The sequence below is a fragment of the Olea europaea genome, chromosome 4 (genome assembly GCF_002742605.1).
Source record: "Olea europaea var. sylvestris chromosome 4, O_europaea_v1, whole genome shotgun sequence".
NCBI lineage: Eukaryota > Viridiplantae > Streptophyta > Magnoliopsida > Lamiales > Oleaceae > Olea > Olea europaea.
Genome location: NC_036240.1, coordinates 3,247,043 through 3,261,015, shown reverse-complemented (window position 1 = coordinate 3,261,015; position 13,973 = coordinate 3,247,043). Strand labels below are relative to the sequence as shown.

Below are 13,973 nucleotides of genomic sequence, written 5' to 3'. Positions count from 1 at the left end.
AATCAAATTTGAACTTAAGAATTTGCTTGACTTTTCAAAGAGAGACAACCTCCAAATTTTGAGTAAGGAATTGAAATAAAATTCGATATAACCCTAACTTCATCTTCCATGTGATTACGCAACCCAATGTTAGTGGTGACACTCCAAGCTAGCCCTCCATTCAGCCCTGCACCACTTTGTATGACCCCAATAGTCTACCACCACTTTTTCTGCTGAAGGATTCTCTCTTTAACACCAGCAATCGAGTGGAGACTTCTCTCTTCGTCATCATGGCTCTTTTGTTCACCACCTCTTTGGCTTCCCACTTCACCACACATGGAGGATGCTTTCTTCTATTTACCATTTGGCCTCTTCTTTTTACCATCATGGCATCTCCATTCTTTCACCAGTTCTCATGCTTCCGCTACCACTAGCAAGATGCCATAGAGGCTTCATTCTACACCATGGATCCTGTTGGGAAATTATCACACCAGGGTTTGGAGAAGAAATCGAGAAATGGAAATTCAAGAAGATGAAAATAATGGGAAAAACTTAAATAAATATGAAGGCTCAAACATGATATTATATTGTTGTCCTCAAATGATATTTGTCCCCTCTCGTCTATAATTTTGGTGCTTAAAGGGTCTCGCGGCAAATGATTTGTAGAATTAATCAAGCCTTGTAGAAAATCAAACACTTAAGCATTTGTGTGACTCTCTAAAACTTGAAGAACACTAGGGGAATTTGAATATGGATGAAGAAGATTTTGGTTTCTTCTTGTGGAATGAAAGAATGTTCATCATATGTTTGTAATATAATTTTCTATGTTTTTCATTGATCATCCATGGCCTATTTATAGGTCTCAATCAATGCCACAAATTGGTGCGAAAAACATGTTGAAAGGTTGCAAGAAACCCTCCAAAAGTCGCTAAAAAACTACTAGAAACGACCTCCAACGATCACTTGTTACTACCATGCGACCGCATGGTATAACTTCATGCGGTTGCATAGAGTTCTTCAAACTGGCCTCTTCAGTTTCGGGTTGTGGCCATGCGACCACATGGCCGTATTGCTATGCGGTTGCATGGCATTCATCTTGGACCTCCGATTTTAGTTTTATGTTCCAATTTTGTTCATTCCATTCCACACACGTGTTTATTGATTTTGAACAACATATTTTCAACAATCTCCCACTTGTTCAAAATTTCAATAAACTCTCAGATTCAAAGTATACAATACTCATACGTGAGGATTAAATATCTTTTAATTTGAATCTAATCATAGTGTAATTCAAACAAAGTATAGTCGGAATCAAAGGTAGCGTGAAGCTTTGAACCAATTGTTCCATGTGACAATACCGGTAAGAACACACACACGAGTATTACGTGTTCTCAAATTCCTCATAACTCGCTTAGCGCTAATATGGCCTTGCGCTCATCCTTTTCAACAAACTTTTAAGAGAGAAACTCCAACTCTCAATTGAGGCGGCACCACCTCGAAGTTCGTTTAGATGAAGTTCTTCCAGTACCTTTGTTACTTTTAAAGATACTTGTGTTTTAACACTGAACTTCATTAAGAGCTTAAGGCTCAACCCTCACTTCAGTAACAATCAGCATTATTTTAACTAGGATAGGATCATTGCGGATTGGAATAATGCTACAATTATCTACATATCGAATGACTTATTATTACCCTTTGAACCCGTAGATTATCTTTTGAGTAATGACGGGTAGGGTTGCCGTCATTGGTGGACCATTTTAGTTTAGGAGTTTTCAACCCCATCCCACTCGAAATAGATGCCACTAAAAACTCTATTTAGTGGTTTGAAGTATCCGCTACGTCTTTATGGAAATTATTCTGTTTTTGATAATTTTCTTATTAAGTTACATTTAAAACTTATATGTCTAGGCTTTCATTATATGTGACTTAATATCTTATCAAATATAGCTAGCCAACGATCGATTTATTTGATACATAGAATTTGTCACCACCAAGAAATTATTTTATGAAGCTAAATGCTTCTTATTAGCTTTATTTAAAGCTTTATAGATTTCAAACACGGTTGAAATTTTTTTATTAACCATTACACTAGTCAATCACTTTAATTTGTGGATTCCACACTTTTGGGTATTCAAATTTCATCATCGAGTCATTACAATGATTTTCAATAGCATGAATATTCTTTAAATATTCAAATTGTTTTGCAAACGCCATAATCGACTTTCACCCAATTTATCCACCTTAGACTTAGTGTATCCATCCTTACAATTATATATAAGGGTTTTCCACCTTTTCTCCTTCATAAATATATTTCTATGATTAAAAGGTTTAGGGAATTTTAACTTTTATATTAAGTTACCCCCACAATACCTCAATTAAAAATTCTTATGCAATATATTAGTATTGCATCCGCAAATTTTGAACTTCTCATATAAGTTCACTATCATTTAATGTTAACCCCTACAGTTTGGGTAATTTTAGAGCTTATTAACATAATAGCCCCCATATTTGGGATTATATTTGAACTTAGAGTTCATCAACTCTTTCATAGTTCAATTTATTATCACTTTTGATAATGCTCGTGAAAATTTAGGTACTTTTCGATAATGGTTGTTAAGTCACAATATAATTCAAATCAACTATCTTCAATTTGATCACACATTTTATCAAGGTCATCTCATAGACCGTTAATGCTTTTTCAAGCACAAACCAACTCAATTGGTTCCATGATTAAAGTCCAATTCCACAACGAATGAGACTAAACATATTAATCTCCAATTGTTTGCAATTTATCACTTTCGTGACCTTCACAAGATAGCATCATATCACCTCAAATGATAAGGTACATGTTCACCTTATTCATATTTGGACAAAATCACATTTTGTCATACTAATATGCAAACACAATTTGTGCTCTACAAATAAACTAGAACAAATCACAACTTGTCATACTTTATGCAATTATAATTGGCATAAAGTCATCACACTTAATTATACGATTAAATGAGGCTATTAACATTAACCATACGCAAGCAAAAATTAGCATGAAATCATCTTACCTAATTGGGACTTTCATCATTGATTTCCGCCAAAAGGTCAATCCAAAATCCAAACCTTTGTATAGATTCATCAAATGAAAACACTAATCTGATTCACATGATTTTAGACTATCAAAGAGACACCAACAACGTGCCTATTTACCATAAATGAATTTTCTTTGCGGACAATTTCTATCAAGGATTAGTGTTTGCCAATTCTGCACATAAGTATATGCAAATTCTGGAAATGACATATAATAAGCATAATCACACATGCAATCTGACATTTTCCTTCCTTAAGTGAACAATATGACCCAATTATTCTCCAACCGAAAAGACATAGATTTCCTCATGCATATGAGGTGCAAAATTAAATGGTTTTTTTCCATGTTGTCCATTTATCACCACCGTCAACGGTTGCCGAAACCACCATCAAACTTTTTATTGTCGGTACCGTTTCAATTTTCAACAGATCAAAGATGCAACATAAGATATATTTTATTCTTGCAAATTGATATCCATTTTCAGAATCATATCTGCATTAATGATTCATTTCATGTAAAATGCCAGTAAGTTCATCATAATATGTGATGACAAAAAATTGTCTAGATTCTAAATTAAATTATGATATAAAATGCTCCAAATCATCAACTGAGTCAAGTTAAGATCAAGGGAGTGGATTATCATATAATCCATCAATTTTGAAATTTTAAACAACGTTCATGAAACTGCCAGGGTGTTTAAATCAGTTTCCTAATTTGCACATGGTGACTGGTGGGAAAATTTATCATCAGCCTCCATTGTTGACTATTTCATTATCTACCAATTAGATCAATAATATAAATTCATACAGAACTTATGTGCAATTTCTTCATTAGAGGCATAAGTGGATCAAACAAACATTCAACAAAGATGTAAGCAACAACACAACAATTGGCATATCATACATGTTCATGCTCGTTCACAAGTGAGGACAGTTAACTGCAAACCATTTCATGCATCAAGACAAATGAAATCATGCTACTCGATTCCAGATGGATCACACTATTTCAGAAATGAATATTCCAGTCTTTTAAAGCAAGAATACACATCTTTCCATAACAATATGCATATATAATTTTCAATCTTATATAGTCACAGAAATTTTGGCTTCAATTATAATGCCAGAGATGCATGATTTCAATAATTCAAGGATTGATTCAGGATACACCGATGATGCATATTATATCCATAAAAACATACCTCTCACACTCACGAAATCAAATCATAGTTTCCACTTACCGAATGGGATTCATACTTGCCTTCACATAAAGTTTCGTCCCATCGAACTTTTCAACCAAAATCTGGATCTCGTCAACTTGATCTTTGCAAAGATGATTCCATTCTTGTATTTGGAAAATGCAAAAAATGATAATTTACCAAATCCAAGTGCAAGAATCTGGATTCATATCTTTCTTCCAATCGAACCATCTCATGAAGTTCGTCCCATCAAACGATCCACACGAACAAGAATCTCGATCCACCAACTTGATCATAGCCAAAGTGGTTTCATTCTCCATTGCCCAAATATCGTTGAGATTGTTGAAAAATTATCACACCGGGGTTTGGAGAAGAAATCGAGAAATGGAAATTCAAGAAGATGAAAATAATGGGAAAAACCTAAATAAATATGAAGGCTCAAACACGACATTATATCGCTGTCTTCAAACGATATTTGCCCCCTCTCGTATATAATTTTGGTGCTTAAAGGGTCTCGCGGCAAATGGTTTGTAGGATTAATCAAGCCTTGTAGAGAATCAAACACTTAAGCACTTGTGTGACTCTCCAAAATTTGAAGAACACTAGGGGAATTTGAATATGGATAAAGAAGATTTTGGTTTCTTCTTGTGGAATGAAAGAATGTTCATCATATGTTTGTAATATAATTTTCGATGTTTTTCATTGATCATCAATGGCCTATTTATAGACCTCAATCAATTCCACGAATTGGTTTCAAAACCATGTTGAAAGGTTGCACGAAACCCTCCAAAAGCCATCAAAAAACTACTAGAAACGATATCCAACGGTCACTTGTTACTATCATGCGACCGCATGGTATAACTCCATGCGGTCGCATGGAGTTCTTCAAACTGGCCTCTCCAGTTTCGGGTTGTGGCCAGGCGACCGCATGGCCGTATTGCTATGCGGTCGCATGGCATTCATCTTGAGCCTCCGATTTTAGTTTTATGTTCCAATTTTGTTCATTCCATTCCACACGCGTGTTTATTGATTTTGAACAACATATTTTCAACAGATCCTTTTTCTAATCATTTCTATATCATCTAGTAGCAACGGAGAAGGACGTTGCATTTTTTGAGGTCTCTAGATTACCAGGAGAAGCCATTTTCCTTTCGAGAATCTAGGATTTTATTCAAATGAAATTCTGGACGAGCTTGAACAAATAAAAAGCTTTTAATTCTTTCTTAATCTTTTTCCAATCGATTTGTTTGGAAAATTCATTGACATCAACGTTGGGCTGACAGTTAAAGATGGTTGTTTGATTTTATTTTTGGGGTGGTTTAAAGTGGGGTAAAGGGTGGAGAATATGGTGGGTAAAGAAGAGAGACCTTTATATTTTTCTTATATTTATTTTTTAATTTTTTGATTTAAGTTTTTTAATTGTTTGATGTGATAAATAGAAAGTTATCATTTTGTCCTTTTAAAATTGATTAAAATGTGGCCAAACTTAATTTTGGTCGTCAATTAACGGCATTTTGGATGAAAATAATTCAAAAGGGCCTCACATGCAACTGTTAAAAAGGTTAGGTGATGATTGCAACAAATAAAAGGTCTGAAAAAAGTCTGCTAGCATTTCGAAAGTTTGCAGCTTTTGTTGCAATTATCCCCAACGAAAAGGGGACTACTAAATGTACATTTTGTTTTACATCACGATTGACATCGCCCCCTACGTAACACAATTTAAGTAGTGGTGTGAAATGGTGTTTGGGAAATCGGAAAAGTTGATGGTGCTCATGTAGAAATGCCTATTTATATCCATGATTTTTATATATACATCCACTTTAAAAAAGATAATTATATTATATTTTTGATCTTATGTAAATTTACCTAAATAGACATATATAAAATTAAATAAAAACATATTGTTCTAAATTCATCTAAATAATAAAGCATCGATATACAATATAGATAATAAAAAGTAAGAACCAAATTAAATTTTGATAGTGATTGGATGAATATAGTGATTTTTGAAATTGTATTTATAGTGGGATGAATATATAAAATTTGTAAAGATCTATAATGCTTAAATGAATAAATTTAATGAGAACAATATTGAAATTTGACGTGGATGAAGATAATAATTTTTTAAAATTTTAATAGGGATGTTTATATATTAGGTGCATATATAAAAAATGTGGATGTAAATAATGATATCCTATAAAAAAAAATGTAAACAATTATGTAAATTATAATGTACTCAATAGCATGATTAATGTACTAAATATGTCAATTTAACATAATGTTACAACACAATTACGTGCAAACACACATATTCCATCAATTCCACAAAGACATATTTAATTTAAAGCATATTTGAGTCCTTTTTTGTTTTTTGTTTTTTTTTTTTTTGTTTTTTGCCTAAAATGCATTCTGGAATAATATCTTGATAGAGAATGTGTGGTTATAAAATAAAGAAACTTTTTGAGTTTGCGAGTAATATTATTTTATTAAAAAATGTATGACTAAAAATAAGAGAGATAAATGTATTTTAAAAATAATGAGGATGAAAGAAGGGCTTACTTTCATATTGAAATCGATTAAGAAAAATTTAATTAATATAATTTAAATTATGAATTTTACTTAAGTTTTTCGTCAATATCTTTACATTAAATAATAATAGATCATATTTCTTAATATCGAGATACATTAAAAATTCATTATGTTCATAAAAAAAAAAAAAAACCTTATAATTTAAAATAAATGAAAATAGAAAGCAAGTCTATGTCCTCGTAAGAAAGTAATACTATTTCCAAAAGAAGTTGCAACATCATCAATTTCCAATATTTCATGAATCACGAGGAGTTTATCTTTTTGTAAGATTTTTATTGATTAATTATTATTTAATTTGGCGTACTTTTGCTGAATTTTTCAATCTTCTAAAACATGGGCCCCACAGATCACTTTTGTCCAACTCACTCATCCACCACTTGTAGATGCCACCTTAGCATCTCAATAAATTATATCGAAATATAATTAATTACTCATCGATCAAATTAAGAAACAAAATTAACATTTATATCAATTATCAAAGAAACACCTTAAATTTTAAAGTAATTAAATAAAAAAAATTAAAATTGCAAAATAAGGAAGATCAATTACCATTACAATAATCATAAAATGACAACAATACCCTCATTAGTTTATCGAATTTACAAATTCTACCTAATTCTAGATCTTCATTTTTTTTTTACCTCAAGCCTTGAGGATTTGTAGCTTTTACAATGGGATTTTCCTTGGCTATAGCTTCCTGGCCAGTCGCTTTGTAGTCGTGGGTACAATCGTGTCGAATAGAATATCTATGCTCGGAACAGAACATTTCTCCATACCTGCATCGAAATCCGATCAGCCTATTCTTTTTCCTACACCTGATCCTAAAAAAAGGGGTCATCTCTCGAGGTCTCTTCAATTCGATCCGATTCCTCACCTCCGCAGCTAATTCTCTTACCCTTTGCATAGCAAACAACAAATCTGACCTCTCCGGTGACGTGGCCGAGCTAGTTCTTAGCTCGTCATTGCCAGGAACCTTTGAATTTGAGCCATTAGGCGATCTCTCACAATCACCTCCGGTAACAAACAGTTGTATTGGCGATAATGGATTTGGCATCTGAGGGGTGCAAATAGGTAAACTTTTGGGGACTTTGAGCTCTGTTTCTTCTTTGTCTCTCTTCTGAGCTATATACTGATTGCTTTTTTACGCTGTAAAAAGAGAGGAAATGAGGAGAATTTGGTGTGTGTAAATCGAGAATGAATCAATGAAAACGAAAATGGAGATTAGGATTCTGTGGGTTATATTTTGATATGGATTTTTACGGCTAGGGATGGGGGGTTGGGGGTAGAGTCGATAACGTAATATGTCGGAATAATGTTGAGCTATTTGCAACATGTATGGGGCACCAAGCGCAGTAACAATCAGCATTATTTTAACTAGGATAGGATCATTGCGGATTGGAATAATGCTACAATTATCTACATATCGAATGACTTATTATTACCCTTTGAACCCGTAGATTATCTTTTGAGTAATGACGGGTAGGGTTGCCGTCATTGGTGGACCATTTTAGTTTAGGAGTTTTCAACCCCATCCCACTCGAAATAGATGCCACTAAAAACTCTATTTAGTGGTTTGAAGTATCCGCTACGTCTTTATGGAAATTATTCTGTTTTTGATAATTTTCTTATTAAGTTACATTTAAAACTTATATGTCTAGGCTTTCATTATATGTGACTTAATATCTTTTCAAATATAGCTAGCCAACGATCGATTTATTTGATACATAGAATTTGTCACCACCAAGAAATTATTTTATGAAGCTAAATGCTTCTTATTAGCTTTATTTAAAGCTTTATAGATTTCAAACACGGTTGAAATTTTTTTATTAACCATTACACTAGTCAATCACTTTAATTTGTGGATTCCACACTTTTGGGTATTCAAATTTCATCATCGAGTCATTACAATGATTTTCAATAGCATGAATATTCTTTAAATATTCAAATTATTTTGCAAACGCCAAAATCGGCTTTCACCCAATTTATCCACCTTAAATTTAGTGTATCCATCCTTATAATTTATTTGTATAAGGGTTTTCCACATTTTCTCCTTCATAGATATATTTCTATGATTAAAAGGTTTAGGGAATTTTAACTTTTATATTAAGTTACCCCCACAATACCTCAATTAAAAATTCTTATGCAATATATTAGTATTGCATCCGCAAATTTTGAACTTCTCATATAAGTTCACTATCATTTAATGTTAACCCCTACAGTTTGGGTAATTTTAGAGCTTATTAACATAATAGCCCCCATATTTGGGATTATATTTGAACTTAGAGTTCATCAACTCTTTCATAGTTCAATTTATTATCACTTTTGATAATGCTCGTGAAAATTTAGGTACTTTTCGATAATGGTTGTTAAGTCACAATATAATTCAAATCAACTATCTTCAATTTGATCACACATTTTATCAAGGTCATCTCATAGACCGTTAATGCTTTTTCAAGCACAAACCAACTCAATTGGTTCCATGATTAAAGTCCAATTCCACAACGAATGAGACTAAACATATTAATCTCCAATTGTTTGCAATTTATCACTTTCGTGACCTTCACAAGATAGCATCATATCACCTCAAATGATAAGGTACATGTTCACCTTATTCATATTTGGACAAAATCACATTTTGTCATACTAATATGCAAACACAATTTGTGCTCTACAAATAAACTAGAACAAATCACAACTTGTCATACTTTATGCAATTATAATTGGCATAAAGTCATCACACTTAATTATACGATTAAATGAGGCTATTAACATTAACCATACGCAAGCAAAAATTAGCATGAAATCATCTTACCTAATTGGGACTTTCATCATTGATTTCCGCCAAAAGGTCAATCCAAAATCCAAACCTTTGTATAGATTCATCAAATGAAAACACTAATCTGATTCACATGATTTTAGACTATCAAAGAGACACCAACAACGTGCCTATTTACCATAAATGAATTTTCTTTGCGGACAATTTCTATCAAGGATTAGTGTTTGCCAATTCTGCACATAAGTATATGCAAATTCTGGAAATGACATATAATAAGCATAATCACACATGCAATCTGACATTTTCCTTCCTTAAGTGAACAATATGACCCAATTATTCTCCAACCGAAAAGACATAGATTTCCTCATGCATATGAGGTGCAAAATTAAATGGTTTTTTTCCATGTTGTCCATTTATCACCACCGTCAACGGTTGCCGAAACCACCATCAAACTTTTTATTGTCGGTACCGTTTCAATTTTCAACAGATCAAAGATGCAACATAAGATATATTTTATTCTTGCAAATTGATATCCATTTTCAGAATCATATCTGCATTAATGATTCATTTCATGTAAAATGCCAGTAAGTTCATCATAATATGTGATGACAAAAAATTGTCTAGATTCTAAATTAAATTATGATATAAAATGCTCCAAATCATCAACTGAGTCAAGTTAAGATCAAGGGAGTGGATTATCATATAATCCATCAATTTTGAAATTTTAAACAACGTTCATGAAACTGCCAGGGTGTTTAAATCAGTTTCCTAATTTGCACATGGTGACTGGTGGGAAAATTTATCATCAGCCTCCATTGTTGACTATTTCATTATCTACCAATTAGATCAATAATATAAATTCATACAGAACTTATGTGCAATTTCTTCATTAGAGGCATAAGTGGATCAAACAAACATTCAACAAAGATGTAAGCAACAACACAACAATTGGCATATCATACATGTTCATGCTCGTTCACAAGTGAGGACAGTTAACTGCAAACCATTTCATGCATCAAGACAAATGAAATCATGCTACTCGATTCCAGATGGATCACACTATTTCAGAAATGAATATTCCAGTCTTTTAAAGCAAGAATACACATCTTTCCATAACAATATGCATATATAATTTTCAATCTTATATAGTCACAGAAATTTTGGCTTCAATTATAATGCCAGAGATGCATGATTTCAATAATTCAAGGATTGATTCAGGATACACCGATGATGCATATTATATCCATAAAAACATACCTCTCACACTCACGAAATCAAATCATAGTTTCCACTTACCGAATGGGATTCATACTTGCCTTCACATAAAGTTTCGTCCCATCGAACTTTTCAACCAAAATCTGGATCTCGTCAACTTGATCTTTGCAAAGATGATTCCATTCTTGTATTTGGAAAATGCAAAAAATGATAATTTACCAAATCCAAGTGCAAGAATCTGGATTCATATCTTTCTTCCAATCGAACCATCTCATGAAGTTCGTCCCATCAAACGATCCACACGAACAAGAATCTCGATCCACCAACTTGATCATAGCCAAAGTGGTTTCATTCTCCATTGCCCAAATATCGTTGAGATTGTTGAAAAATTATCACACCGGGGTTTGGAGAAGAAATCGAGAAATGGAAATTCAAGAAGATGAAAATAATGGGAAAAACCTAAATAAATATGAAGGCTCAAACACGACATTATATCGCTGTCTTCAAACGATATTTGCCCCCTCTCGTATATAATTTTGGTGCTTAAAGGGTCTCGCGGCAAATGGTTTGTAGGATTAATCAAGCCTTGTAGAGAATCAAACACTTAAGCACTTGTGTGACTCTCCAAAATTTGAAGAACACTAGGGGAATTTGAATATGGATAAAGAAGATTTTGGTTTCTTCTTGTGGAATGAAAGAATGTTCATCATATGTTTGTAATATAATTTTCGATGTTTTTCATTGATCATCAATGGCCTATTTATAGACCTCAATCAATTCCACGAATTGGTTTCAAAACCATGTTGAAAGGTTGCACGAAACCCTCCAAAAGCCATCAAAAAACTACTAGAAACGATATCCAACGGTCACTTGTTACTATCATGCGACCGCATGGTATAACTCCATGCGGTCGCATGGAGTTCTTCAAACTGGCCTCTCCAGTTTCGGGTTGTGGCCAGGCGACCGCATGGCCGTATTGCTATGCGGTCGCATGGCATTCATCTTGAGCCTCCGATTTTAGTTTTATGTTCCAATTTTGTTCATTCCATTCCACACGCGTGTTTATTGATTTTGAACAACATATTTTCAACAGATCCTTTTTCTAATCATTTCTATATCATCTAGTAGCAACGGAGAAGGACGTTGCATTTTTTGAGGTCTCTAGATTACCAGGAGAAGCCATTTTCCTTTCGAGAATCTAGGATTTTATTCAAATGAAATTCTGGACGAGCTTGAACAAATAAAAAGCTTTTAATTCTTTCTTAATCTTTTTCCAATCGATTTGTTTGGAAAATTCATTGACATCAACGTTGGGCTGACAGTTAAAGATGGTTGTTTGATTTTATTTTTGGGGTGGTTTAAAGTGGGGTAAAGGGTGGAGAATATGGTGGGTAAAGAAGAGAGACCTTTATATTTTTCTTATATTTATTTTTTAATTTTTTGATTTAAGTTTTTTAATTGTTTGATGTGATAAATAGAAAGTTATCATTTTGTCCTTTTAAAATTGATTAAAATGTGGCCAAACTTAATTTTGGTCGTCAATTAACGGCATTTTGGATGAAAATAATTCAAAAGGGCCTCACATGCAACTGTTAAAAAGGTTAGGTGATGATTGCAACAAATAAAAGGTCTGAAAAAAGTCTGCTAGCATTTCGAAAGTTTGCAGCTTTTGTTGCAATTATCCCCAACGAAAAGGGGACTACTAAATGTACATTTTGTTTTACATCACGATTGACATCGCCCCCTACGTAACACAATTTAAGTAGTGGTGTGAAATGGTGTTTGGGAAATCGGAAAAGTTGATGGTGCTCATGTAGAAATGCCTATTTATATCCATGATTTTTATATATACATCCACTTTAAAAAAGATAATTATATTATATTTTTGATCTTATGTAAATTTACCTAAATAGACATATATAAAATTAAATAAAAACATATTGTTCTAAATTCATCTAAATAATAAAGCATCGATATACAATATAGATAATAAAAAGTAAGAACCAAATTAAATTTTGATAGTGATTGGATGAATATAGTGATTTTTGAAATTGTATTTATAGTGGGATGAATATATAAAATTTGTAAAGATCTATAATGCTTAAATGAATAAATTTAATGAGAACAATATTGAAATTTGACGTGGATGAAGATAATAATTTTTTAAAATTTTAATAGGGATGTTTATATATTAGGTGCATATATAAAAAATGTGGATGTAAATAATGATATCCTATAAAAAAAAATGTAAACAATTATGTAAATTATAATGTACTCAATAGCATGATTAATGTACTAAATATGTCAATTTAACATAATGTTACAACACAATTACGTGCAAACACACATATTCCATCAATTCCACAAAGACATATTTAATTTAAAGCATATTTGAGTCCTTTTTTGTTTTTTGTTTTTTGCCTAAAATGCATTCTGGAATAATATCTTGATAGAGAATGTGTGGTTATAAAATAAAGAAACTTTTTGAGTTTGCGAGTAATATTATTTTATTAAAAAATGTATGACTAAAAATAAGAGAGATAAATGTATTTTAAAAATAATGAGGATGAAAGAAGGGCTTACTTTCATATTGAAATCGATTAAGAAAAATTTAATTAATATAATTTAAATTATGAATTTTACTTAAGTTTTTCGTCAATATCTTTACATTAAATAATAATAGATCATATTTCTTAATATCGAGATACATTAAAAATTCATTATGTTCATAAAAAAAAAAAAAAACCTTATAATTTAAAATAAATGAAAATAGAAAGCAAGTCTATGTCCTCGTAAGAAAGTAATACTATTTCCAAAAGAAGTTGCAACGTCATCAATTTCCAATATTTCATGAATCACGAGGAGTTTATCTTTTTGTAAGATTTTTATTGATTAATTATTATTTAATTTGGCGTACTTTTGCTGAATTTTTCAATCTTCTAAAACATGGGCCCCACAGATCACTTTTGTCCAACTCACTCATCCACCACTTGTAGATGCCACCTTAGCATCTCAATAAATTATATCGAAATATAATTAATTACTCATCGATCAAATTAAGAAACAAAATTAACATTTATATCAATTATCAAAGAAACACCTTAAATTTTAAAGTAATTAAATAAAAAAAATTAAAA

General features: G+C 32.0%; 1 protein-coding gene across 1 annotated transcript; it reads right to left on the bottom strand.

The window, feature by feature from the left end:
- Nucleotides 1-7,369: 7,369 nt before the first annotated feature.
- LOC111393308 (zinc finger A20 and AN1 domain-containing stress-associated protein 9-like) lies at nucleotides 7,370-8,095 on the bottom strand. The gene has a single exon (XM_023018771.1). The coding sequence runs from the start codon at nucleotides 7,897-7,899 to the stop codon at nucleotides 7,483-7,485; it is 417 nt and encodes a 138-aa protein (XP_022874539.1). The 5' UTR covers nucleotides 7,900-8,095; the 3' UTR covers nucleotides 7,370-7,482.
- Nucleotides 8,096-13,973: the final 5,878 nt, after the last annotated feature.

Bases quoted from the DNA above. Each gene is read 5' to 3' on its own strand.
- LOC111393308 (XM_023018771.1), bottom strand. From the start codon at position 7,899: ATGCCAAATCCATTATCGCCAATACAACTGTTTGTTACCGGAGGTGAT.